Source organism: Sphaerodactylus townsendi, linkage group LG14, assembly GCF_021028975.2.
Source record: "Sphaerodactylus townsendi isolate TG3544 linkage group LG14, MPM_Stown_v2.3, whole genome shotgun sequence".
In the NCBI taxonomy this organism is placed as follows: domain Eukaryota; kingdom Metazoa; phylum Chordata; class Lepidosauria; order Squamata; family Sphaerodactylidae; genus Sphaerodactylus; species Sphaerodactylus townsendi.
In genome coordinates, this window is record NC_059438.1 from 25,804,883 (window position 1) to 25,832,392 (window position 27,510).

A 27,510-nucleotide genomic window follows, 5' to 3' on the forward strand; every position below is an offset into this window, starting at 1 on the left:
CGGGCAGGCTCGCTGGCTGGCTGGCTGGCCGGCCTCCGCCTCTGCTGCTGCTGCTCTCCCTTCCCCCCTCGCGCCTCCGTCCCCCTCCCTTCTCTCCTCCCCCTCCCCTTCTCTCCTCCTCCTCCTGCTCCCCCCCTCCGCCGCCGCCGCCTGGGCTGAATCTTATTGATCCAGAAGGTGGCTAATTAGCCCTTCCCGTCGTGCCTGGGTAATGAGGCACATGCGCACTGCACTAATCAGCCATTTTTTGCAGGAAACTAATTAGCAGAATAAAGATCCAAAGAGTTTTTTTCGCCCCAATCAGCAGATCTGAGCGCCGCCGCCGCTCCCTGCTCCCTGCTCCGGCCGCCCCGCCAGCCCGGACGCCCCCCGGCCCCGCCGCCGCCGCCGCGACCACCACCACCACCACCACCACCATGCCGCCGCTGCTGCCCCTGAGCAGCGGCGGCGGCGGCAGCAGCAGCAGCAGCAGCGGCGCAAGTGGAAGCGGCTCCCGCCCGGCCCCAGCCCCGGACGCCGCCGCCGCCGCCGCTCCCGCTCCGGCCGCCTCCCTCGCCTCGTCCCGCCGCCGCCACCGCCGCCGCCGCCGCCAGCAGCCTTCCCAGCTCCCCGGCGGAGCGCGCCGCTCCCGCAGCCTTCATGGGAGCTGCAGCCCCGCTGCTGCCGCCGCCGCCGCCGCCGCCGCCTCCCGGGATTAGCCGCCTGGCCGGAGGAGGAGGAGGAGGAGGAGGGGAAGAGGAAGAAGACGACGAGGAGGACGCCAACGCCGCCGCCAGCCAGCCGCGTAAGTGGCAACTTTGCCGCCCCGCCCGGGCTGCTTTGCATGAGGCTGGCCCAGCCCGGCCCCCTCCGCGGATCGGGGCCCTCCGGCAAACTTTGCGCCCGCCCGCCCGCCCGGCAGGTGCCGCCTCAGGCGGGCCGGGCCGGGCCGGGCGGGGAGCAGGGGTGGCGGGGCCGGGCGCAGGGCGCATTGATCGGGCCACGATCTGCATAATCGATAGGGCGGCCAAGGTGGGGGGGGGGGTGAGGCCGGGGAATGGCCGCGCGGCGCCCCTCCGCCGCCCGCCCAGCCGAAGGGGGCTCGGCGGCGGGGCCATACCGGCAGGGCTTCCGCGTGCGTCCCCGGGGGCGGCGGCGGGGTCTTGGCCGCCGCCGCCGCCGCCGCCACTCGGGCGAGATCGCTGCGAGCCACGCATTCCCGGCCTGGCGGGCGCTTGGCGGTCTGGGCCGGGCAGCGGGGCGGGAGGCGGGCGCAGGGCCAGGGGCCCGGCCTGGGCGGTGGGGCCGCCTCTCGCCTCGGGGGCTGTCTCGCCGGGCCCCGCTCGCCCTAGGGCAGCAGACGTGCCGACTCGGTGGCCCCCTCGCCTTGCCGGGCTCTCGGCGAGCGCCTCCTTCCTTCCCGAGGGGAGCGGGTCCCTTCCTCAGAGGGGGGGAAGGGGCGCCGCCGCTATGGGGCCGGCCCTGAGTCCCTTCCTCCTCCTCCTCCTCCTCCTCCCGCCGTCGCCGCTGCCCTTCAGCCGCCTCGGCCCGGCCCGGCCCGGCCTCTCCCGCTCCCTGGCTGGCTGCCTCTTTCGCGCCGGCCCGGTGGGAGAAGTTCGCGGGGCCCCTTCCATTCACTTGCAAATGGGAGGCCGGCAGTCAGGGCGCGGGGGGGGGGGGGTTAGAGGCGGCCGGGCCCAAGCCTTCCCCCTCCCCCACCGCCGGCCCCGCGGACCTCCGAGGCCTGGCCTGGCCGCTCGTGGGCTCAGGGGGCTTCCCTGGCACGGGAGGACCTTCACCCACCCACCCCACTCCCCCCCCGCTCAGTTGGAGGGGCGCTCCTGTCCTGGCCCCCCACCGGCACCCCCAGACATGCCCGGCCGGGCAGCACAGCCGCTTCCCCGGCGCCTCGCCCGCTGCGGTGGGGGGGGGGGGGAGAATCACTGGGTTGGAGCCTGGCCGGAGCTCTCCGCGGGGAGGGCGTGAGCAGGGGCGGCCTGGGGGAAGTGTGCTCCGCTGCAGGGAAGGGTGGCGCGGGGGTCGCGGGCTGGCCAAAGGTCCCTTCCGGGCCCTGCGCTGTCTGTGGCCGCCGCGCCCCGGTGGCGTTTCACGGCGACCCGTCCCCCGTCTTCTGCAGCCACGCCGGGCGACGCGGCCGGCCCCCCCCCCCCCCCAGGACAGCGCGTGTTTCCTTCCCGCAGGCCGGCCACGAGGCTGCCTTGGACCCGGGCTCCCAAATGCAGGCCCCGCAGTCTGCCGGCCCTCCGAGGAGCCTCTCGCCCCGCAGACGCCGCCGCCGGCCCGCTTAGGAAGCAGGATCGGCGTCGGGGTAGCTTCCGGTGGATGGGCCCCCGGGGCTGCCCTTGGGGGAGGGGGGGCGGACTCCCACCTTTTCCTGATGCAACTTCAAACAATGGTCGTGGCTGGACCTCTTCTGCAGCGGCCGGGGAACAAAGGCCCGGCCTGTGTGTCTCCCGCAGAACCCGGCTGGGGCTTCTGCTGGGCCCCCTCTTGCCTGGGATAGAAACTTCCTGGGGTGAACAAAACGGGTTCAGGGGGCCCGGTGGGGCCGGCCATTGTGTGCGGGAGAATTTTCCCCAGGTCGCGCTTGGCCCTGCTGCTTCCCGGATTGGGCTCCCTACTCCTGGTGATCGCTGCTTGGAATTTTTATTTGCATTCTGAAGGGGAGATTTTTTTTTGCTCGGGGGGGGGGGGCATCCCTCCCCTGAAACCTTGTTTGTGTTTTGAATTTTTCCCGAGACTGTAAATCTGTTGCAGTAGGTTAGCTGCGATAAAGCTGTCGGTCTGTCAGAGGAAGGCGGAAGAATGGGAACTGAAACATCTGTCTGTGCGTGTATGCACGCGTATACCTCCTCCTCCTTGCAGCAGACTCTAATGGTTTTGATGGAGCTGTGGCCTGTTGTCTGAAAAATCCTTGTGTCTGGGGAGGAATGGGGGGGCTGGTCCAGAAGACATCTCAAAGTATCCCTAAGCCTAGGCATGGCGGCGGCGGCGGGGGGGTGGGTGGGGGGGTGGGGAGCAGATGGAGGAGAAACTGAGCCAACGTGCCCTCCTCGGCATTTTGAAATACACAGTTTATTAAATGTAACTTCTAAAATGCTTATTAAAGTAGAAAGCGGTGAGGAAAATCCACTGTGTGCCAAGTTATGTGAAGAAAACAGAGCTGTTGTTTTCTCTTGAAATAAAGACTCCCGTGGGCAGCGGTCACTTACAACGCTGAGGGTCCACGTCTGTTCCTGCCAGCTGCCGCCGAGGGACTGCACACGGGAGCACGGTGTGTGTGTGTGTGTGTGAGAGAGAGAGCAAGCACAGGCACACCACAGCCCTCTTCTTCGCTGGGGATGGAGTGCCGTGACCTACCTACCTACCTACCTCCCTCCCTCCCTCCCTCCCTCCCTCCCTCCCTCCCTTCCTTCCTTCCTTCCTTCCTTCCTTCCTTCCTTCCTTCCTTCCTTCCTTCCTTCCTTCCTTCCTTCCTTCCTTCCTTCCTTCCAAGAGCCCTTGAAGGTGTCCCCCAGTTAGGGAAAAGAAGCAACCTCCTGATCCACTTGGGCTGCGGTTCAAATGATTTCCCCTCTTTTCTTCCTTCCTGTTTTGTTTATTTGTTTTGTGGCGTTTCTCTGGAGCTCTGGTATTGAAGTGGAAAGAGGCCTCCTCGGGCGTGGGCCCGTTTTCCTTCTGAGTTCCCCCACGGCAAGTGTGGGTGAAGCGGTCCTCTCTGCAGCAACCGCAATTGAAAGGACAATGGGAATACAGGCCAGCTTTGGGAAATACCATGTTTGTTTTCAGGGAACACTCTGACATCCAGCTGGTGATAGGATCCCTTTCAAGAACTTCTCAGGCTGGGGAGAGAATTGCCTTGGATTACCTTCTGGCTTGTGGTAGCGACTCACTAGGAGGGTATGCAGTGGTCTGGACCCCGGGAGACTGCGGCTGTTTCCAGGGCAAGAAAAGCAGGTACTGGCCAGAGTCTTCAGTTGGAGATCTTGAACGGTTGATTCCAGAATTTGGTCTTGTGTTCTTTTGATCGGCTGCATGTGCTGCTTTGTCACTTACCAGAAGTGCTTTATGACTAAACGTTGGAGCGGGAGAGCTGAATTTTCTCTGCCTTTAATTGACCACTTGGGCTGGTCCTTTTTACACCGTTGGGTGTTTTTGCTTGGGCCAGTGAGGGTTTGGATGGTCATGTTCAGAGAATAATATTCTATTGGAGAACGCTTCTCGATCGCCCTTTTTTGTGTCGTTCCTTGAAGGAGGCGGCAGTGCTGAGCAATGGTCTCTTCTGTTTGTCCCCGGCTAGAGATTCCTCAGGACCTGCTTGATCTTTGCCCTGTATTTTCACGGGCTCTTTCCCCTTCCCTTCTGATGCCTCTGCCTTGTGCCAGTGGTTGAGGAAGAGAGCTCCCGGCAGCACCCATCTGCAGGTTTCTCGTTGTTCAGACTTTAAAATGATATCTGACGCTTGAATCTTAAGTCAGTCCAGGCAAGATGTCATCCCTTTGGTGGCGGTGCGTTCTTGCTCACTTGGAGTGAAGTGTGGACATCTTGCTGGGTGGTGCCGCTGGTCAGCACCCTGGGTTTCAGGAAGGACTCTGGGAATGCACCAAGAGGAGAGGCTGATTGGGAAAAATGGCAGCAAGCGGGGGGGGGGGTGCCAGGAGGAGGAACTGGCGTGGGTGGGCCCGGAGACCTCTGAGCTGGGAGATGATGGGCACATGCAAGAGCCCGGTGGTCGGAATGCTCAGAGGGGCCCTCGTTTTGGGGAGCTGTCAGTTCCCTCCGTGTCGGAACGATGTGGGCACGCTGGAGGACCAGCCTCACCCCAGAAGCAGGGGAGGCTGTTCTGCGGCAGCCGAGAGGTGCCTGCCAGCCTGGCGCTGGAGCCCATGACGGTGCCAGACAGAGCTGTAGGTGCCAGACAGAGCTGTAGATGTCAGGCTTTGCGAAGGAAGGAAGGAAGGAAGGAGGTGAGCAGCTGTGGAGCAGGAGAGACGTGGTGATGGTGGTGGTGGTGGTGCTGCTGCTGCTGCTGCTGCTGCTGGAGCTTCAAAGTAGCCGTCTGTTTTGTTGATGTCTAACAGGATCCCTCCCTCCTCCCCGATTTGGTTTACATAAAACTGTTGAGAGAGGCTGCTTGGCCTGAAGCAAGACCACATTCAGGCACAGGGTTGCCAGCTGAAGACTTGCGGGGCAAGGGGTGTGTGTGTGTGTGTATGAATGAGAGGGGGGGGCGGGCTTGATGTCACTGAAGACTCGATGACATAACTTCAACCATTATCTAAAGTGATGTCACCATGTTGTCTGTGACCTTCTAGCATTTGGCCAGGCCTCTATGGCTTAACCGTGCAATTTTGATGAAATGATGGAGTGCTGCTCCTCATGTGGTGAGACCAGCAAGACTGGAAGTGATGTCATTATGCAAATCGATGGCTGACGGCCCTTCCCAATTTTCTCCCACCTGAGCAGCAGCAGGGAGAAGCCTCAAAGGGGAAGCTGGGTGTGCTTCCTACAAGACAGTTTGGTGCTTTCAGCCAGGGTGGATAAAAATCAGTGATTACTTTAAAAAAATGTTTTTAGAAAATCAGATTTTAAAAATTTTAATTGGTTTTTTAAATTAAGATACAGTATAATCCAATAGTTTTCAAATTAAGATACAGTATAATCCAAAGATTATTCATCATGATAGAAGGATTAGTTTTTAATTATGACACAAGAGGGTTTCTATTCATGCAATGTGCATTTTTTTGGTAAATGAATTCCCTTCAATAGGTTTCTATAAGAACATTTTGGCAGATTTTTTATCTGGAAGATATTATTGCACGTGCTTGATTGTCCAGTTCTCAAAATTGTAAATATGCGTCTGTGAAGATAAATGTGTTTCTTCTTCAAGGCAAAAATGTTACAAAATAAACATACAGAGTTGAGAAAAAGACCTGAATCCCATTGTTCCTTTGCAAATCTGTGTACCTAGAATTGACCCCTGATCTCTTAGGTGCTAAATTTCAAAAAGTTAAATTAATGGAAGATTGTTTGGAGTGGAATAGATGCGCACAGCATGAGGAGGGAGGCACGAACAGTAAAAAAGAACTTGACACTTTTGGGATGTCTGTGTGTCCAGCCGGAGGTTTATCGTATTATTTTCTCTCTGGAGGAGAAAATCTATAATGGTTACAGACTGCAAAAGAGGCTCAGTTTGGGATTTTTAAAATGAAGTTCTTCTAGCTACGGGTAAGCCTGGTGTGCATGCAAAATGCAAACATTGCAACAAAGAAATGCAAGGCCACGTGGCTTGAATAAAATTGATGATAGCTCACCAGGCAATAATTTCATAATTATCTATGTTTTTTAATGCTTTAACCAAATCAACAAATTTTGATAAAGCTAAAACTAATCTGAAAAGTTTTTATTCTAAAAATTAAAATTTCATTTGATTGTAAATATGAAAATTATACCAAGAATGCGTCTTTATGGGGGGAAAACACACCCTGATTTCAATCTAGTCTTATTGACTAGTTAAGAAAATTGTGATTGCAGCAGGCCGGGGCTGCATCCTGTCCAGGGCCCCTTGCCCCTCGCAGGGTGGCCTTTGACATGGGATCTAAATACCGTGGAGGCTTCCCTGCCTGCATCCCTCAGCCCAGCCTGCCTGCCTGGTGGTGCGTGCCTTGGCCCCAGCGCATCAAACGACTGCTGAGGATGTCATGCGCTGCAGCTACAGAGGGGATCTGCGGAGGGAGCAAAATCTGCCAGGAGAGCAGAGCCCTGCCAGCGCTGGGAATGCCGTAGAGCTGCTTGCTGTGGATCCATTCAAATGGCCTCTTTCCTCTCAGCTGTCTGTGGAGGATTGCTGGGATGTCCTTCTGAATCCCCATTTGCAGTCGTGGTTCAAGTGGTCGCGGCCACTGCCCTTGTCTGCTCCCTGACATTTCCCAGGCAGGAGGTGGGGGCGGGGGGAGGCGGGCTGCTCCTCTGTGCTTGGTGGAAGCCCCAGGTGGATCAGCACTGTAGCCTTTGGTCTGGTTTAGGCAGGCACCGGTTTCCTGGCTCATGCCTCAGTTGTGGCTATTCCCAGAGGTGCACAAGAGGGGAGAGAAGGCAACGCCCTGTCAGGGCGACGTGCTGCGCTGCGTGCATGGCTGTGGGGAGGAGGAAAGGACCCTTCAGTCCGGAGCAATGCTTAGCTCCGTTGTCGGCCTCCGGCCTTGATTCTTGGCTGCATTTCACAGATGTTTGCATCTTTCTTTTCAGTCAGGTCACAGAGCACCAGGCAATAAACTGGTCAGCTGCGTGGTCTAGTGGTCAGTCTAGAATTTGGCGGTGAAGCTTGCTGGGGGATTTGGAGCCAGGCAACCTCTTTTCGCTTGGCCTACCTCACAAGGTAGTTGGAAGGCTAACCGAAGCGGGGAGGATGCTTTGTGCCTCTCTGAGCTCCTCAGCGGAAGGTTGGGAGAAGAAATTTGCTAAAATAGTAAAATACAAATAGCAGAGAAGAGATGTGAAGCAAAGCTCAGCTTCCTAGAGCTGTGGCTGCTCCTCCTTCCCAACTGGTGGTCTCAAAGAAAGGAGGGTGGGGGCAGAGCCTTTTCTGGGGGGCGGGGGGCTCAGAGCCTTTGGGTCCCCCTCCCCCCAACGGGGTGCTTCAACCTCCCTAGAGTTTTCCATTGGCTCCTCCAGAAGGCGCCAGGACTGTTGCCTGCTTCACCCCTGTCCAGCAGCAGGGGAGCAGGCCCAGGGGGAAGCAAGCTGCCTCCATCGGGGGTGGGGCGGGGGGCTGCTCAGAGAAGTGCTGCACAGCATCAAGCAGGAGAGGTGGTCCTTCCAGCGAGATTCCTGGTTGGCGAGGCCTGAATTTTATGCAGGGAAAGATGCAGATGTGACTCCTCTTAAGAAAGACCTTCTTCTGCCCCTCACTGCAGGGGGCTGGACTTGATGGCCCTTCTGGTCTCTTCCAGCTCTATGATTCTATGCCACTTCAGCACATGGATCTTTTTCCATTTGAAAAGTGGGGAAAATTGGGCCTGGAAATATTAGAATATCTTCATAGTGAAAAAGAGGATTGTACTTTTTAGATGTAAAAAGTCTCATACATTTGCTTTAGGACTAGCATTATTTTTGCCATTGAACTCTTCAGTGGATTTTATTATCAACATAAGCGCACAGACAATGTTACCCATATTTAATCAATAAATATGTGCTGCATAAGTCTTCAATTGATGCTGGAATTATAGTTTTCTGTAGATTTTAAACAATAAAAATCCTCGTCCTACTCTTGCCTTAAAGAGCATTCTGCTCTTTCCAATAGAAAAAAATATTGCCTGTGAGGTTTCTTTCTGTGGTTCCTAAGGCTGCCATCTGGAAAAGTCCCCACGAATGGGGGGAAACGAGTATGTCTGTGGTGGGCTTCAGATCTCTGTGTCTGCCCTTCCTCGTGCCTTTGTGGGCTGGCTCTGGAGTCTGAATGGTAAAAGGCTCTTCGTGGTTATGCGTGGAAAGCTAGTTTATCTTCTAATAAGGCCACGTGGCCACTTCCTTTTTCATGATCCAGATCTTGGGGTTTTCCTCTCCTCTTTCCTTTCCTTTTTCCTTTTACAATCAAGTCACAGCCATCTTGTGGGGACCCTTTCGAGTGTTCAAGGTATTGTTTGTTTGTTTGTTTAATAGACCACCCTACCCCTGAAGGGCTCAGTGTTCAGAGGTGGCTGGCAGTGGTAGCAACCCTGGACTTCCCAGCCAAGCACTAACTGGCGCTGACCCTGAGGAGATGTCGCTGTCCAGGCTTTGCTTGGGGCTCATTAAGCTAGAGATGCTTGGTGTGTTGATGGGTGAGAGGAAGGACAGCTTCTGGATTGGGCTGGCCAGAAGGGTTGGTGGGGAGGGAGTGTTCAGGGCTGGAACTGTGGGGAAGGTCTGCCAACTGCAAGAACACGTGATCGGTGCCCTGCTGGTCACTGTCTTGCCACCTCAGTTGGTCATCCTTGGGTGTTCAAGCCAGATGGTCTCGGTCAGTTGGGTGGATTTGGTGCCAGTAAAATTTGCTGCCCTTGGGACATTCCATCTCTCCTCACAGAAGGTTCTCCGTAGAGGGATAGGCCAGAGCCTTCGGAATCCTCTGCTGCTTTATCAGAGGGGGTTGCAAGGGGTGATTGGCTGTGGGGCATTGAGTGGGGCACCCCAGGTGCTCTGGGAGTCTGCCGTTTCCTTCTGTGGCTGTGCACGCCCATGTTCAGTGAGGAGCATTGATTCTTCAGTGCTGCATCAGCTGGACAGCGTGTTTGGCCCGTGGGGTCCCCTTGTGCCAGCTCTGCACTTGTGGGGATGCTCAGAGGCTGGTGTGAAGGGGCTTCCTGAGGCAGGACCAGAGCTGGCAGAGGTGTCTGCTGGAGGCTGTGGAGGCACCTGGAAGGCTGAGGCCTTGCCGGGTGGGGAGGGGGGAAGACCTTGATCGACACGTCTTCTGTACTTGGTAACGCTGCAGTGACCAGGTTTTGTTGCCTGTTGATTTCGTGCTCTCTCCGACTGGCGTTTGCTCCTCTGACCTTGGATTCCTCCACCACCCCCTTTCCATTCACTGAGCCTGAGTGGAGCAATGGTTTAGATTTCTAGAGTGTCAAAGAGCTGGAGGCTGCGGGGGGAGGGGGGGGCTCTTCAGGGCTCTGTGATCATGGAACCATAGAGTTGGAAGGGGCCACACAGGCTGTCAAGTCCAGCCTCCTGCTGAATGCAGAAGTGGCCTAGAGTGTTTCGGGCAAGGGGCCATTGAGCTGCTGCTTGAGGACTGGCAGTGCGGGGGATGCAGAACATCTCCAGGTAGCCTCTCTGGCTGCAGAATTGTTTTCCTAATATCCAGCTGGTACCTTTCTGCTCGCAATTTAAGCCCATTATTGCAAGTCCAACAGGAACAGCTCCCTGCCCTCTTTTAAGTGGCAGCCCTTCCAATAGCTTACGTATATATTTATATTTATAATTCAATTTATAGGCCGGCCTTTCCCATAAATGGGATCAGGGTGTGTCCCCCCCCCCTCTTCTCCAGACTGAGCATTCCCGAGTCCCTCAGCCTTTTCTCCTGGGGTTTGGTCTCCACACACACACCCCAAATCCTCCTCCTCGCTCTCCTCTGCACCCGCCCCCTCTGGCCACACCCTTTTTGAAGTGATCCAGATCCTCCGCACCCGGGACTCCAGGTGAGGCCTGACCAATGAGGTGTCAGCAGGACTTTGACATCTTGCAGTTTGGATGTTTCGTCTCTGCTGATCCATCCCAAGGTCACGTTAACTGTGGTGTTGTGCTTCTGCTCACACTTCGCTTACCGCCCACAGCCTCTCACTTAGCGTGCAGATTTTGTTCACACCCAGTGGTAGCCAGAAGTGTATCCCCTATTCGCGTGTGTCTGGTGGGAGACGGTTTGCACGTCTGAAGCGTGCCTGGCCCCAGAATTGCTAAGTGCGACGCTGTCTTTCTTTAGCACTAACTAAACCAACCTATTTCAGTGGCAGTTTTAAGGGATCAGAAAATACCTCCTAAAAAAAAGAGTGGGTGAAAATGAACAACAGCGGTGACAGTAACACTCTTGGGTCTCTTAAGAAAAATCTCACAAGAAGTCCTTGCCATTCTGAGAAAGGGCCAGCAAGGCCTGCAGCCGTCAGCCTTCCTCGCTGTCCTCAGCTAAACGGAGATCCTGTGGGATCCCCAGAGGTGCTTGTGGCCTGGACTGTGGGCTGGCCCCCCCTTTCCCCAGGGCTGCCCTGTCCCGCTCTGGGGGTGTTTCTTGGGGGCTGCTGCATGGGTTCTTGCCTGGACTTGTGCCTGATGCAGGCACTGGTGGTTTTTTCTTTCGGATTTCAGCAGAAGCCCCAGGGGTGGTGGGGAAGGGAACTGCTCCAGCATCCCAGAGGGGTCTGCTGGTTTCTTGCAGTGCTTGTGTGAGGTGAACAGCCCCTGCCCTGGACTAATAAAAGGAAACATTTTTTCATGCAACACATGATTGGTGTTTGGAATATGCTGCCACAGGAGGTGGTGATGGCCACTCACCTGGATAGCTTTAAAAGGGGCTTGTACAGGTTTATGGAGGAGAAGTCGATCTCTGGCTACCAATCTTGATCCTCTTTGATCTCAGATTACAGATGCCTTAGCAGACCAGGTGCTCGGGAGCAACAGCCGCAGAAGGCCATTGCTTTCCCATCCTGCATGTGAGCTCCCAAAGGCACCTGGTGGGCCACTGCGAGTAGCAGAGAGCTGGACTAGATGGACTCTGGTCTGATCCAGCTGGCTTGTTCTTATGTTCTTATGCTCCCATAGGGCACAGTCGATGTTGCCTTCCGTTCCTGCTGAGTTGTGGGCCCAGTCTCTCCTCCAGCTGGTGGCCAGTGGGTTGGATTTGCATATGCTAATGGCCTTGACTTGTCCCTGCTTGTTTGTAATGATTTGTGGCTGCATTTATATGCAAATGCAAACAACTTGCTGCTGAGTTAATTAGTGTTGTACTTCCAACCACTTTGGGAAAGGGTGGTTTTTTTTCTGTTCTGAACCTCTGGCTCCTTAAGGGTGCCCCCCCCCTCCCAGGTGCAAGCAGAGGCCCAGGAGCCCCACTGCAGAGGTCATGCTGCCGATAAGAAATAGGGGGGGGGGGGGCTGGCAGCCTGTTCTTGGGTTTAGAGCCTGGCTGGCATTGTCTCCCCCCTTGCCCCATGCCGTCTGCTTTGCTTCAGAGGTTTTTAGCTGTGTTGGTCTTCCCAGGTGTGGCAGCGTTCATCTCTGGGTTGGCTTGGTGCCAATTGGAGGAATGGTTTCCGTTTGTTGGCTTGGCCCCAGAGACAGGCCAGGTGTTGGGGACTCGTGCTTCTTGGGATTGTCTCCCAAGGCCTGTCTGGGGGCCTCTGGGCCTGATGCCTCCCCACTGGTCTCCTTCCCCCGCCCTGGTTGTCCTGCAGCAAAGGTGGATGTGTAGCTGTCGGGCGAGTCAGCGGGAACCTTTGCTGAAAGGGAGGTGAGGCTGGACTCTGCTGGAGGGCGGCAGGCCTGGCACAGCAGCGGAGAAGGAGCTGGCTGCAGACTCCGGACCCTCGTGCCTCTGTGTGGGAGGGGGAGCTGCCCAGCATGCCCTGTCTAGCCATTGGAAGTAGACTGCGCTGGCCCTGCAGAGGGGCACGGGTTCTTAGCCCGTAGCTGGGCATCCGCTGGCCTCTTGGGACTGGCTGCCCTTGGGTTGTCTGTCTTGGTTTGTCTGCTGCTACTGCATGCCTAGGGACTGGCCCTTGCTCGGCGCCATCATCTGATCAGCCGGGGGAACACGGCCAAGGGGGCACAGGACCTGGGGAAGGGCAGAGTCACCTCTCAGCTTGTTGTGTGCTAGAAGAGAGTCTCGGGGTCTCTGGGCTTGGGGCAAAGTCTGGAGATGGCGGCTCCTCTTCTCCGAGGTCATATTTTCCATCCTGTGTTGCCGCCTTCGCCAGAGACAAAGGAGGCCTGGAAGAGCAGACCTGTCCTGCTGCATTCCTAAGCAGTTTGGTTTTGATTAGCTCAAGGTGGGGGGGGGGGAGAATGCTGGTTTACCTTACGAGGGGGATCAAAGCGCCAAGGAAGATGCTCTCCTCCCCCATCCCAAGCGAAGAGGCTGGCAGCTGAGGTTGCCTTGTGTCTATGCAAAGCTTGACACGCACCCAGCCCTTGCTTTTCACGGCAAATAGCATTCCTGGGCTGATTCGGCTACTGGAGGAATGCCAAGGGCTCTGCTGGGTGGGGGGTGGGGGGGTCCAGAATTGCTTTGAGGGACAAGAACCCCTCTGGGTTGACTCTGTGGACACTTTGATGGACGGGGAGGGGGGTGGAGCAGTATGAGTTGTGGGTACTAATGTCACCTTTGTGGCCTAACTCCTTTTGATAACAGGCTGATCTTCTCTGGTGCACTGACTGGCAGAGAAAGGCCATATCAAGAGGTTCTCCATTTAGCATCTCCTTTGATTTGCTTTGGAGTCCCAACACTGCCCGGGGGGGGGGGGAGGGCAGAGTTGGGGAAGGGCGCAGTGTTGCTTCCAGGTTGCACTTTAGGTAGCTGCCCCAGTCTGCCATGCTTTTCACCACAGAGATTAGGAACAATTCCTAGAGCATCATTATGTAGACCCTGCTTTTCTCCCACTCCCAGGACTGGGAGCAAGTAATTTTCTCTCTCCAGTCAAATTGCAGAAGTACAAAACATAAGGCAATGTTCTCAATGAAACATCCATAAAGTGTAATCAAAGGTCATTTCTGAACGGTTCAAATATCCTGTGTTGAGCAAGGGAAATATTTCGGTTTGGTCCAGAAGTTCGCATGGTTCCCAGTTCTAAAGCAGGTTTGTCCCACGATATTTCCCTCATCCCAAGATCTTCAAAAATCACCAACTGGGTGATTCTTTTCAAAAATCCCACGTTGAAACTGCTACCGTGAAAACACCACGGAAGCAGAACCAGTTTATTTTTCCCACCCAGCAGGCTGATCTCCCTGACCCCTGCCTGCCCCCCTGATCTCCCCACCTGACTTCATGTCAGTTTTCAACTCTGTTGAGCCACCGACCGTTGCAGTCTGCCCTTCCTGAAACGTTCCCACTAGCACATTTTCTACTCGTGGTATCGACTGGGCGCCATTTTGCCTGGGTCAATCAGGAGTGGGGTCCCAAAATGTCCCCATTTTCTTTTCTGTGCATGCACTGGTTGCTCGGAGTCCATAGCCAGGGAGATGTACGTTTGGGGCTGAATGTTAGTGGGCATATCATGGGGGGGGGGAGGGAAGAGTCTCTTTTGTTTTCCACAAAAATACGAGAACGTGAGTGGGAATGTGATGTGATATTGTGCCCCATTGTTGGGGTTTTTTTGGTGCTGCTTGCTATGTTCATTCAAGCTGCTGCCCCAAAACAACAGCCAATCAGTACATGCGACACCAGGGATTTTTGCACGTGCGTACAGACGCTTGTGGTGTAAATGCAAAAGACCTGGGCTTGTGTGAAACAAACTGGAGTATTTCCTCCTGGTCGTCACTTGATTCCTTCACAGAAACGGAAAGCCATGCAATGGGAGAAAACGGGATGAAATAGACCCGGATTGTAAGATACCGATTGTAACCCTGAATAATTGTGCCAGGCAGAAATGGCCAAAGCTGCCACCTCTGGATTGATATCTCATTTCAAATATTCTTCTTCAAGTTTGACAAACTATAACACAATATAATGCAGTAGAGTTAACGAGGGTGCACCATTAATTTAATTAGGCAGTATGTCAATAATACTTACTAAATAGCTTACTAAATAACTAACTTACTAAATAACTAAATAATACTTACTTACTAAATAACAGAAATAAAAATTATTCCTTTCAGGATACAAAGTCCTCTCTTTGGTCTGTAAATAAATAATAACATATTCAAAACATCCATAAGCAAAATGAATTGCCAGATGTTTTATTCCAAAAGTAATATTCGCTTACTGATAATAAAGAAAATCTAAATTTCTGCAGGGTCAATTTTCAAGACCTTTGTTAAGCTCTGCAAAATGACAAAGTTCCTTTAATATAAAAATAAACATTTTATGATTACAATTTTAAAAAACAGAAATACCGTGCACATACCCCTCTCTTGTAGCATAAGCTCTCACAATCTTCACATACGATAATGATGTAAGAGGCAGAGAATAACACAGATAGGACTGATATGGTTAACATGTAATTAAACACAGGTGTTGTAAGAAAGCTGCAAAACCTATGGTTTCATTAACTCCCCATGGAGAAGCAGTGGCCAACTCCAGGCAGTACTTGGTTTGAAGTCTCCTAAATTTAATATCAATTTGTTCTTTAGAGCCAATGTAATCAACACAGTCTATAACAGTAGCCCCCATATCGTGTATTGTGTGATCATTCTTCATGAAATGTTCAACAATTGGAACACCCAAATTCATATTTCTGAGGCGTGAACAGTGTTCCAAAATGCGTCTGTGTAGTGGGTGTGATGTTTTTCCTACATATAAATATTTTCTTTCCAGACAAATTGCAGAAGTACAAAAAAGGACAGTCTCGTAGCATAAGATGAACAATGTAATAGGACTAGAATGGGACCGTTAGATGACCCGGTGAGGCGAGGTAGACTGTCTAAGGCCAGGAGGCTGTAAACCATGCAGGAAATGAAATTCCAAGGAATGCCAACGGAGAGGCGATGTAAGGCGATATCTGCCAACTGGCTGCATGACACAGGTGCCCTCCTGGCCTGTTCCATTCCACTAGCTCTGTCACTGCTGTGGGAAACAAAGGTAAACAAAGGATTTAGATGATGTTTGGCTGTCTGGTTAAACTCTGACGCCGCCGTGAGACCCTCTGACACCTGGTGCCCATTAAGGTGGGTGGGGCCGGGGAGGGCTTTTGCCCAGCACAGCTTCTGATTGACGATTGGAGATTTGACTGGCTATGCAGATTTGTTAAAAATGTTTCTTTGGCAGCTGCTCCCACCACAGCACAAGGAATTTGTAGAGATTCTTTTATTGATTGTATGTATTGCCTAATTGTTCATTTATTGTTGGAAGCTGCTTTGAGCCCATGTGGAGAGGGGGGCTAGAAATCAAATAATAAGTACATAAAAATCTGCACAGTGTTAAGCTGTGGCCACCGTATTGTGGCTGGCTCCACCTCCTCGGGCAGCCATTTTGCTGCTGGTGCTTTCTCACCCTTCGGGGGCTTCCGCGATGCCTGGGTGCTCGGCCTTTGCCCCTTCCCCGTCAATCTGTCGGCCCCGGAGCAGAAGGGGACTGAAGGGAAGAGGGGCTTGGCGCCTGGCCCCTCCTGGGTGAAGGGAGCAGCAGCTGTCAACCTTGGGTGAAAAGTTCACCCCGGCATTGAAAAGGCAGGAGGCCGTAAAGGACGGTGGTGTCTGGGGGTCAAGTTGAAAAGGTTCTTGGGTTGAAGTAATTGCAGGGGCCTCGGGCCAAAGGTTCCGGCTCCCTAGATGGCCCGCACGGAAGGGAGCTGGCGGGCCCATGTGGTGCCCAGCCGACAGCCAGGAGGCTCCCGTGTAGAAGTTCTCGGGGCAAGGCAGTGCCCAGCAGCACTCCCGTGCCGTCTGTCCACGCTTCTCCAGCCCAGTGAACGGACGTCACCGTTTGAGCGCCATGGAAACCCTGTGCAGGAGCAGAGCCCTTCTCTGGGCGGGGGGTGGGGGGTGGGGTGGCGGCTGGAGGGGAATTCATGTGTTCAGGACTCTGGTCTCCATGGAGAGGAAGAGGTGGGGGCGGCCTGATTGCCTGGGCCTCCTCTGCGCTGCCAGCTCCATGGGAACGGTCAGGCTTGAGGCCTGCCCTGAGCTGGTGCCCCCGAGTTCTCCCCACAGACTGCCAGCCTGCCCTCCCACCTCCCCAGGCAGATGTGCAGCCTCACATTCCAGCTCTTCCGCATTCCTCCGGGACTGAGCAGGGCCAGATGCCCGCCCTCCTCTTGGGAGTCGAGGGCTGACTGGCCAGGCGGCTGCCCTCTCCCTTTGGGGGATTTGTTGCCCGCTGGTTCCATCCCTGTGGGACCCTTGAGCAGGGGGGTCGCTCTCTCTCTTGGCTTGAAATATGCCGGGCTTATTCCAAAAGGTGCTCCGTCTGTGTTACTCGGTCATTCAAACAGGACTGGATCATTTTGGCACTTCCACTTGGCCAGGGACTTGGGTGCATACAGAGATCCACCAGCCCCCTCTGCCCTGCCTCTTTGAGCACTGGGCGCAGCACGGGTAGGGGCACTGGGGTCTCTGAGAGGAAAGAGGGCTTCTGGTGGCCCCGATCAGTCGTCTTCCACCACAGTCGGTCTGTGAAGCCAAAGCCCCATCACCGTGGAAGCCCCCACGGGGGGTGATCCAGCAGCAGCAGCAGCAGCAGCAACCAGGAAGCGTGGCTGAGGGTAGCTCCTTCTGGCCCCAAACAGCCCACAGCCTCATCGTTAAAACAAAGACAGCGGGGACTTGAGTCTGGCATGCAGGTACTTTGGAGTGATTGGGCTGTGAAGCCAATCTTTCCAGTGCAGGAGAATTGGACTAGCCGGGTGGTTGCTGCTTGGGTGTGTCAGAAACGCATTAAGCATAAGCATAAGCATTTATTGTCATTGTGCACGTACAATGAAAATTTACAGCAGCATTCCTCAAGGCACACAATTTCAGACTCATACCCCATCCTCACTTTCCCCTTCCTCCACCCATCACTACACACTATTAGTGCTGCGAGCCACAAATCTCAACTGAATACGGACTTTGGGTCTGGTGCAAGGGCAAAAAACTGCCCTGCTCCTGAGCCGCCTCCATGCTCCGGGGATCAGCCCGTGACTTGCCGTGTTGTGGGCGTCTTGCTGGGGAGGGCTCTGCTGACCAGTCACCGTGATGTAAGAGGCTGCCGGCTGGCCTGCCACTCATCCTGTCTGTATGTCCATCAGTTTTATCGCGGGGTGAACTTGGAGGTCAGGGGGAAGACCTGAGCTTTTGCAAGATGCCGAAGGGGCAGCTAGGGAGCACTTGCCGACTTGAGCGGCGAAGCCCGAGGCCCAGGAAGGGGCAGGAGGGGCGGCCTTCTCCGTCTCCTTCGCAGCTGATAACCCATGGCAGTGGCAGAAGGCTCAGTCTGGGCCTTCCGATTGGGCGGCTGCGGTGCTGTGCTGGCCGGTTCCTGCCTGCTTTTTTCTTCAAACAATATCTTCTGGCTTCCAGATTTCTGATAAATTGATAAGAGGAATTGCGGGAGTCAATAGAGTTGTAGACACTTTGCCAATATAACCCTAGTGCTATTGATCTGCCAGTAAATTAAAGTCTTACTTAGAGGCTGCCGATATTTCTAATCTCCTGCCTCGCCAATTACAACCTTACAGCTACCTGGAAAAGACAGAGCGGGCGGGCACAGCTGCGAGGAGCCGTCCTCTGCGGGAGCCGCCTTGCAAGCAGCACGGGCGCAAGGAGGGGCTGCTGCTTGCCCTGCTGGGGCCATTTGCCGCCTCCTGACCTTCCTCTCCCTGCCTGCCTGCCACCCTTGGGTGCCTGTGGCTTTTCTCCTGGTCATCTCGTAGGTTTGGGAGTGGGGGGACCCAGGGCCGCCCCCCCTCTCTCTTTTCCAGCATTGGACACATGGGGCTGGTCCCTGGTTGTTCCCATGAGAAGGCTTCCTAGGGTCGGATTAAGGTCATCCAGGAGCAGCATTTCAAGTGGGTAGCAGTGGAAGGGGAGAGGCAGGGAAGTTCCCTCCTGCCCCTGGAAAATGTAGCCTGGGTCCAACGCAGAGGCCGAGGCCGCTGTCGTGATTAATGGCACTGAGCCTTTGATGTGACCTGCAAGGGGGGGGGGGTTGAACTCCGGCCGCCACTTGGAAGGGCCCGCTTGTCAGCTGCATTTCTCATGTGGGTGACTCCCTAAGGTTTCCCTCAAGGTGGAGTGAAAACTCACTCCTAGTGGACCAGTTCCCACGGGCCCCCTTCTGACGTCCTCACAGGGGGCTGGGTTAGGGGGTGTGACCCCGTGGGCTAGATGGGGCTGGCAGCAGCAGCTCCTTCCTGTGGCCGCCCCTGTCCCACCGCGCCATTTGTGGGCTGCTGCTTTGAAGCTGGACAGGGACACGCTCGGTGGCTTTCAGAGGCCCCAGAAAGAACGGTGGGATCAGAGAGCACCCTGTTGGGGGTCCTGTTTTTAATGGGGATGGTTGGAGCAGATTGTTCGTCTGATAAGCTCCTTTCAAGTCTCGCTTACATTTTAAAGTCCACAGCCGGCTTTGGAAAGAAATCTCCAGATAAATGCTGCGTTCTTTCTAATACCCTGGAGCAAAAATCAATGGGAGGGATAATTCCTTCCCTTGTCCTACACGGACTTCCATGTGTGTTCCCTTCTGCTGCTGCTGTCCCTGGCCAGGTCTTTGGGGAGGCAGGGCTGTATTGTGTTGCCTTTTGAGGAAGCGTAGCCCAGTGGCTGGAGCAGAGGCCCAGGTGGGCCATCTCAGAAGCCCACAGAAGCAGGTTGGCCTTGAGGGCACCATCCCTTTTCTGTTCAGTGTTGAGCTGCAAGCTGACATTTGAAGGACTGTTAGAAGAGCTTGCCTTGAGGTCCTATCCTACAGGACTGTCCACTGCCTCTGTTAGGATCAGGGCGATGAGCTTTCCATTGACCGGCTGACTGAGAAGATTCACAGGGCAGTTCTTAGCTGAGCTGCCGTGATCCAGGACCACTGAAATCAGTGTGCTTGGAGTGGAATACTTTTCTCGGGGCTGCTGTGTCAATTGTGAGTGGAATTTGCTGCGATGCTGTGCAAGTGGCAGTGATATTTGCTTCTCCAGAAATCTGGATAGAAATTGTCCTTGTGAAAATTCTGCCCCTGGCCTTTGCTCGGTGCCTGTCAGTGGCTGTGGCCGTGGCCCCCGCTGGTGACCTTCTTTGTCACACTGTGTGGGAGCTCCTCCACGGATCCAGGGCACCTTCCCCCAGGGTCTGTTTGCTCCAAGAAAGGGTGGCATGAGAAAGGCTGACCTGTGGGAAGAGCACAAGGACATGGCACACTGCGCCAGCGGGGCTTGGATCCTGCCCCCTTCTGCTGGGAGCCGGGTGGATGGGGGCCCAGGTTGGGGAGCAGGGGCTGCTGCTGCTGCTGCTGCTCGTGCCGCCCTGCGATCCAGGCAGGGTGATCTCCAGCCAAGCTCTCTTTCGGGGACCTGGATGCTCCCCCAAGCTGCCTGGAGGAAGGGCCCTCCAATAAATGGGCCTTCTCGCGGAGGGAGCCTGTGTGCCCAGGAGGGCTAGCCTTGTAGCTGCTTTGTCCTGCGTCTGGAGGTTCCTATGCCTTGGGAAAGCCGCAAAGGACACGAGGCCAGCTTTCGGGTTTTCTCGGAGGATGAAACAGCACAAAGTCCATTTTTCAGCAGCAGGCACAAGAATTAGATGAATATAATAATCTGCTGGCTGGTGCTGTTCTCGGTGGGGTGCACCCAGCCGTTTGTTGACTACGTGGAGCGGGGTGCCCCTGCTTTCTTCTGCTGCTGCTCATTTTGTACCCCACCCCTCATTTTGTTCAAGGGGGTCAGCAAACTTTTGCAAACAGCCAGAGGAGCAAAGTGGGGGGGGGGGGGCAGCAGAGAGACCTTCTCCCCTGATCAGTGGCAAGTGTGCCGATGCGTCGGCTGACGGAAGGGGCATCTTATGAAAGGGGCAAACTGTGGGGCTCCGTGCAGGCTGGTGGTTCCATTCAGGATCTTGAGTGGTACCCGGTCTGCGGTGTGCCGGCCGGCAGGACACTGTGCGTGGCGGTGATTCCTGGCTGCAGGGACTGGTGGATCCTGGATCGGGGCCCTCTCCTCTGAGGAAAGGGGTCTTGGGGTGACTTTCCCTTGGGCCAGTGGATGGACTGGGAACCGTGTCTCCAAGAGAACGTTGCAGAACCAGGTAAATTGCAGAGGAGAGCGAGTGGGTTACGACAAAGGAGTTGAAGCACCTTTCCTAGGAGGGGAGGCTGAAGAGGCTGCAATGTGGGGGGGGGGGAGAGAGGTGGTATTGAAATAGGAGATGGCCTGACGTGAAGCGGGCAGTGAAGAGACCTGTCTGTGCTGCCGCCACGAGCCACGCCCTAGACCAGAATTCAGGGCTGCTCGTCTTGTTGGGGGAGCGGCAGCCGGCTAAGCCCTGCTGAGGGAGGCTGGCCTGGGGCACTTCCTGCGGTGGAGGACTGCCCCTCGTGGTCGGCCTTGCGCCTGCGAGAGAGCACACGGGGTGCCCAGCAGTGCATCAAATGCGCGTTGAGTCCAAGAGGGCCGCCTGTCACAGGAGAGAGATAAGCAAAGTTCTCTGATTGTGGATCAATAGAGGTTAGTGACATCATATCTCCCAGCCAGGCTTTCCACAGAGCCGCTTATCAGATGGCCGCCTGGAACAGAGTTAACCTTTTCGGAGCTCAGGACCAGCCAGCTGCCAGAATGGGCAGAAGGGCTGAGGTGCGGCGCTTCTGCAGGCCCCCTCGGCCTCAGAGGCTCCCCCCCCCCGCCCACTTCTCACACCAGGGGACGGCTCACCTGAGGAGCCCCCGGAGTCCGATGAAGCGTTTCCAAAAGGTTTGAGGTTTTCTCTTGGAAACGTCGTTGGAGGACCAGGCGTTGCCACCCTGGGGCCCAGAAGAGTGTGGATGCAAGCCGAGTGGGATGACTCCCCCCAAGTGGCGCTCATCCCTGCCCAGCTCGACAGGCAAGGCTCTGTGCAGGTGCAGGTGTTCAGCAGGTGGCACGGGAGGGGTTAACCTGCAGGCCTCTTGCGCGGCACAGGAGCCGTGGCTGGCTGGCCCGTGCGGGTTCTGAGCCTTCCTCCTTCCTGCTCTCCCTTCAGGGGAAAGTGCCCTGGCCAGTGGGTGGGTGGAAAGGGCCTTTTCCGTGTGGAAGAGCTGAGCTGTCAGTGAGGCCTGGATGGCTGCCAGGTGGGGCCTGAGGGAGCCCTCCTTCCCAGCGCAGGGGGACCCTTAGCTTGCTGCTCCTGTTTATTGGGAAGCCAATAGCAGTTTCCTGGATGACACTTGGCAGCAGGTGCATCCCCCAAGGTGGCACTCCTGCCACGCCACTCCCACGTCCTTTCTACACCTTCCCTGCCTGCAGAGGGCGTGCCCACCTTCCTCTGGAGGCTGCTGCCAGGAGCTGGGAGCCAGGCCTTCGTGCGGCTGCCCCAGCAAGCACTTCTGCAGGTCACCTGGGGCTGCCTCTGTGCAGAAGAGCCCCTTCTTTGTGGCAAGAAACAGCCTGCCCTCTCGCTTGGTAGTTTCTCCCGGGCTTCTCTGAGCCCCTTGGCATGGTCTAACGAAGGGGTCGTTTTCTCCAAAGCTCTGTCTAAAGGCTGCCAAGAGTGAGTTCAGTCACCCTGTGCCAGAATTCAGGGGAACCCAAGAAGGAGTTTGCCTGCCTTGTGTTTCTTGTGTGGACCTGAGAAGGCGAGAAGACACTCCAGTCAGGGTGAGCATTTGCTGGTGTGGATCCACGTAGTGATGTCAGTAAAATAATGTGCTGCAAACGGGGGCTTTGGGGCCTGGAGGAGTCTTTGTAACTGGCTGCCGCTCACCATGCAGCTGTGGATGTCTGGTAGTCTGCAGTTTGACAACATGGCCCAGTGTACAATTAACCCACTGAGCACTTTGTGATTCTTCATTGAACCAGGGGAGCCTGTATGGTTAGAGGGTTGGGCGAGGGTCTAGAAGCCATTGCTTTGCATTCCCGTTCTGTTGTGCGTACTTCCTGAGTGATTTTGGGCCAGAAATTGTTCTGCTTGCGGGGGGGGGGGGAGTTGAGACGTGACGGAAGAGGGGAGAAATATGAAAGCCCCCAAGTCCCTACGGCGGGCGTGAAGTGAGGCATCCGTATGTAAATACATGTGGAACCAGTTGGCTTGAGGTCTCTCTTGACTGAGTTTAGAAAGTGTGGTTCAGCAGGTAATCGGGATGAGGAAACTCAAATCAGGATCAGCTGAAGTGAAAGTAGCGGGGGCCAATGCAACTTGAGATGAAGAAGAAGAACAGCTGGGTTTTGTGCCTCGCTTCTCTGTACTGAAAGGTGTCTCAAAGCGGTTTACAATCACATTCCCCCACTCACAACAACCCTGTGAGGTAGGTGGAGCTGGGAGAAGCTTCTTGTGGAGGAGTGAGGAATCAAGCCCAGTTCTCCTTATTGGAGTCCACCACCTGCAACTGCTACGCCACAACTGGAAATCTCCGCAGAGGCGGATACTTCGCTTGTCTTGCAGGAAGTCAGAAGTGACTTTCCAAAGCTCAGTCTCCCACTCCTCGTTTTCTTACAGGGTAGCAGCAGTTGCACCCCTGGAGTCCATCAAGGCAGGTGGTTGCTCTGACCTGTTATTAGTTGATTACTTACTATCCGCCTTTCTCTTTGAGGTTCAAGGCGGAGTCAAGTAGAGTCAATAGCGCTGCAAGGCAACTAGCTCTTGGTATGGAAATGGGACTGTGAAATTGACCTCATAGCCTATGTAAGTTGGAACTAATCTCAGAGGACCACGATGACCGGAGAGGGCTGCTTGCTTGCGGCAGGCAAGCAGTGGTTGTTTGAAAGCTGGCACGCCAAGCAAATGAGGGCTTGCAGGCTTTGTTGTGGCAGGAAAACACTGTACTCCCTGGTATCTTCCCTTCCAACAGGCAGTTGGCAGCAAGGGTGGAAAATTGGCCTGGAACACTGGAAGGGCACTGCCAGCCACTGTCGGAAGTGGAGGGGGGGGGGAGGAGATTTTCCAGTGCTTTATTTTTCCATGCACCCCTCAACCCCCTAAAAGTTTCATACCCTGTTTCCCCAAAAATAAGACCTATCCTGAAAATAAGCCCTAGCATGATTTTTGGAGGGTGCTTGAAATATAAGCCCTACTCCAAAACTAAGCCCTAGTTACAGATTCTCTGGCAGCTGATCTGGTCATGTTGGGGGTTCAAAATCATGGGAAAAATAAGACATCCCCTGAAAATAAGCCCTAACTCATATTTTGGAGCAAAAATTAATATAAGACCCTGTGTTATTTTCAGGGAAACATGGTATGTTATTAGTAACAATAAATGGATGCCACTGACAATGCAAAATTAAGCAAGCTTGGCCGCTTAATTTTTTTTCCAGATGATTATCCCTAGGAATTGTGTGAGCTTTATTGTGTATGTTTTATTGATTGTAAATGCTGGGGAGATAAAACAATTAGTTGTGATACCGTTGCAAAGTTTTTTGGTGATCTTGTGAATATGCTGTGATCTGGATATCAGTGGCAACATTTGGTTAGTCAGAAGAATGTTTTAATGCATCGCCTGGTCCGCTCTGACTCCGTTCCCACGAGAGATGTTGGCTGAATCCTGAGGGGTGGGACAACCATTGTTTATGCCCTGAATCCTTGCCTATTCTTGCTGCTGAGATAATGTAAGGACCACATCAATGAACTTTTAATGTCTCTCTGTGTGGGTGTGAAGTACTGTCAAGTTGCTTCCAATTCATGGTCTCTGCCAGTATATTCCCCGGAGAGTGTTGCTCTGAGCAGATGACAACTTGCTGGTCCCCAACCCGAAAGAAATCAGACTAGCCTTGAGTTCACCTGGTAGAACATTTTGTCTGAGGAGGCCCAGGCCCCACAAGGTTTGTTGAAGGGCCTGCAAGACAGAGTTGTAGTTGAGGCAGCGACGGGTCCTTTACCATTGTTTTTGGCCTCCCTCGTCCCTGTTTTCTTTTTTGACATCTATTGTGCCACCATTCCCTATCCATTGACGATAAGCTGAAGGGTTTTTTTAGGATCTATATTGAAGTCGCTATCTGTTTGGATTTGTCTTGAAATGTGGCTGTGATATATAGAGAAAGAGTATTTAAATTTTGTTGGAAGCCTGTGAGGGGACAGGCGGTATACAAATAAAATTGCAGCTTACTTACAAATCAGTGTCCTCTGAAATATCCTTGCTCAGGTCATGGAAATAGAGCTGTTAGTTTCCAGCTGGGCTCCTGAGCATGGGCAGAGTATCTCAATAATCAAAATACGGGAATGAATTCTTGGGTGGAAGGCCTCACCCCACACAGTGTTCATTAGAAAAGCAGGATAAAAAGGCCCAAGTCAATTAATAAACACTCCTAAATAAGGCGATAGCATGTATGCAAGTAGCAAGTTTTCAAGAAAGTTCAACACACATGTATGTCACTCCCAGGGAGGGTCAGATTTTTCCAGCAGGCTTGAAAGTTACTTAAGGCCACTGTAAAAGAAGACTCAGCTAGAAGGCGGAGCACAAACTATGAAAGGTAGCAACATATCCAAATGGCAGAATATCTGCCCAAATGGCAAGAATAAAAAGGAATGCAAATTCTGCTGAAACAGATATACATATGCAGACTGTTAAGGCAAGCAAAAGGAGAGCTTGAGATATGTTTCTAAAAGCAGAAGCAAACATCAAAAAATTCTTAAACTGCATTATAAGCAGGACATCTCCTAGGCGAAAGAGGACAAGACGATTGCAGAGAAGCCGGGTGATGTCTTTCCATTCATCTTCAGGCGTTGAACTGAGCTCTGAACTATCTGAATAGAGAGCAGACCTGAAGCTAAACTCTAGGGCTGAGATACTTGGCTGAGCAACCGATGGAGCACCACCAATGACTGGTCACTACTGGGAGGGTGTTGCTTACTTGAGGAAGCAGTGCCAGATGCCTTTGCCATTCAGTGTGTCATTTGTCACCAACATCTGGTTGCAAAAAACCTCAGTGATCCCCTGGACTACTGGACAAGTTGTCAGAACACTATAATTACTGCAGGGTCTAAAAGTCAACCTCACTCTCCATGACTGGCTATTCTGGGAGCCCTGTGTTGAGAGTGAAGGAAGTTGATTGGCTATCAAAAGGCAACTGTGTGAGATGCGTCATGACCTTTCTGACGCTGTTGTGGAGTTTTTTTGCAGGCACAAATGCTTTGCTCAGTGATGAACTCAAAGAGAGCAGGTATTGGGTGTTGCTTATTTATCACAACTATTTGCAAAGTTCAGAGAAATGAGGTCTTACTAAGTTGGTCTTACTAAGGCCAAATCTGTTTGTCTCTACATTTATTTCAAAATTAGCCCTATTTGAATGCAATCTGTGCCTCTGCAATCTGCAGATTTCTGATTCTGTCTGAGCTGGAAGAAGAAAGCAGGATACAAGATGATTTATCTGCATGCTTTTTGTGGCCATTTGGACATGTTACCAAGATAGCCATTTGATGACTTTCTTTCCATGGAAATTCCAGATTGGGAGATAAATTCATCTTCAGATCCTGAGAAAGCTGGGGTAGTGGAGGAAGAGCTGAGTTACAAAATGACATTGCGCTGGAGCCAACATTTAAGAAATCACACTGTTTTGGTTACAGAAGGAAATTCCTGGTGACCGTCCTGCACCATGGGCAGCAGTTCAGAAGCGCCGGGCTGTGTTGCCAGCATCGTTATTTGGTGGAACGTGGTTTTAGTGTGATCATCCAACTTCACTCCAAGCAAAGAAATTGACTTCAGATTATTGAATGTGTCAATTTGAGACTCGTGCTGAATGACTTTCAAAGAAACATTGACAAACTGGTGTCACTTCATGGAGCATCACATTAAATGAAGTAGTTACTAAATATGACATCTGCGATTCTTGCTGAATGACTATCAGACTTTGAAACGCTGGTATTACTGGATCAAGTTCATCAATTTTGTTGACTAAATTAAGCTAATTTTTAGTTGGATTTTTGAATAAATACACAATTGTTACTGTTTTGAGTTTTGTTATTATTTTAGTGGGTTGTGCAAACTTCTGTTCTGAATAGTACTTTCTATAGGGTAAGGGCAGTGGGGATGACATAAACCTAAAGAAGGGGTGGCCATAAAAAGTTTGGAAACCACTGCTTTACAGTATGCCTTGCCTTTGTGGTTCATGTGGTTCTCCCATTGTGTCCTACTGCACTGTTCATTTGCTGATTGTACTATTTGTGTGTTGTAATCTGCTTTGTGTCTCCACAAGAAAGGTGGGCTATAAATAACTAAATGAAATAAAAATAAATTGCTGGTTGCCTAACAAAAGTTATTAAAATTAGCCTCCTTGTCAGAATATTGAAAAAAGTAGCCAACGTAGCATGGAATTCAACAAGGAACCAGGAAATTAGACTTTTTAGGCTGTCTGTTTGGGATAAATTAATTGAAAGTATTATTGGTGGCAGAATTGTTGAGCAAATTAAAGAAAAGGGTGTTGCTGGAGCATGGTTCCCTCAAAGGAAGGGCTGCCTCACCAATTTCTTGGAAGAGTTTGTAGGCATCAATAAGCAAAGAAGAAATTAGTGAGCCAGGATTTTCCTTTGTTTCAGCCATGCTGTAGTAACCTGGACTTTCAGAGGACTTTTAACCAGCGGCTCCTGAGTAATCTGGGAGTCCATGGGATAAGCAGCCAGGTCTGTTCAAGTGAAAAGAACTGAAACAAAAGGTCAGCACGAGTGGCTGTTTCTGACCATGGAGGGAAGTCTTCAGCTCAGTCCCCTGTCGATCTGTGTTAATGCACAATCTGGAGTAAGAGGCAGGTGAGGAATGGCCCAATGCTCTGTTAACCCAAAGGACACCCACTGTGAAAGCTGACGGGGGCTGTCAAATGCCCCAGTGGAATCTCTCCAGCCTGGGGGGGGGATGTACAATGTCCAGCGATGCAGGAATTCTGACTTTATGGATGTATTGCTGAGCTTTAACTGGTGGGGACCAACTGGGAAGAAAATCTTGGTGTCATAGTGGGTAGTTTAGTGACAATGGCAGTGCTGTAGTGGTGAAAAGGCAAGTTCTGTGCTGTGGTTTATTAGGAAAGGTGCTGAGATAGAACGCGCCATGCATGCCTTGAGGCAAATCCGGGCTTTGTCTGTTTTGTATTCAGTTCATCTTAGGAAAGAGAGTGTGGAGGCGGAAAACATGTAAGGAAAAAGTGATGAGAAGTGCAGGTTTGGGGGGCTTCTTAGCACTGGGGGGATGGGGGCGGGGGGGGGCGGAATGACTTGTGCCGGGAGGAGCAGATGACACCCACCGATGGTTCA

At 53.3% G+C, this 27,510-nt stretch overlaps 2 protein-coding genes across 2 annotated transcripts in view; both read left to right on the forward strand.

Annotated features, from left to right (window-relative positions):
• ZFHX3 (zinc finger homeobox 3) overlaps positions 1–27,510 on the forward strand; it is a 208,796-nt gene that overhangs the window by 102,726 nt on the left and 78,560 nt on the right. The gene's annotated exons all lie outside the window — the stretch shown is intronic.
• LOC125443564 (protein SPIRAL1-like 1) lies at positions 29–26,218 on the forward strand. Its single transcript, XM_048515777.1, has 2 exons — positions 29–784; positions 25,834–26,218. The coding sequence occupies exon 1, from the start codon at positions 417–419 to the stop codon at positions 696–698; it is 282 nt and encodes a 93-aa protein (XP_048371734.1). The 5' UTR covers positions 29–416; the 3' UTR covers positions 699–784; positions 25,834–26,218.

Bases quoted from the DNA above. Each gene is read 5' to 3' on its own strand.
- LOC125443564 (XM_048515777.1), top strand. From the start codon at position 417: ATGCCGCCGCTGCTGCCCCTGAGCAGCGGCGGCGGCGGCAGCAGCAGC.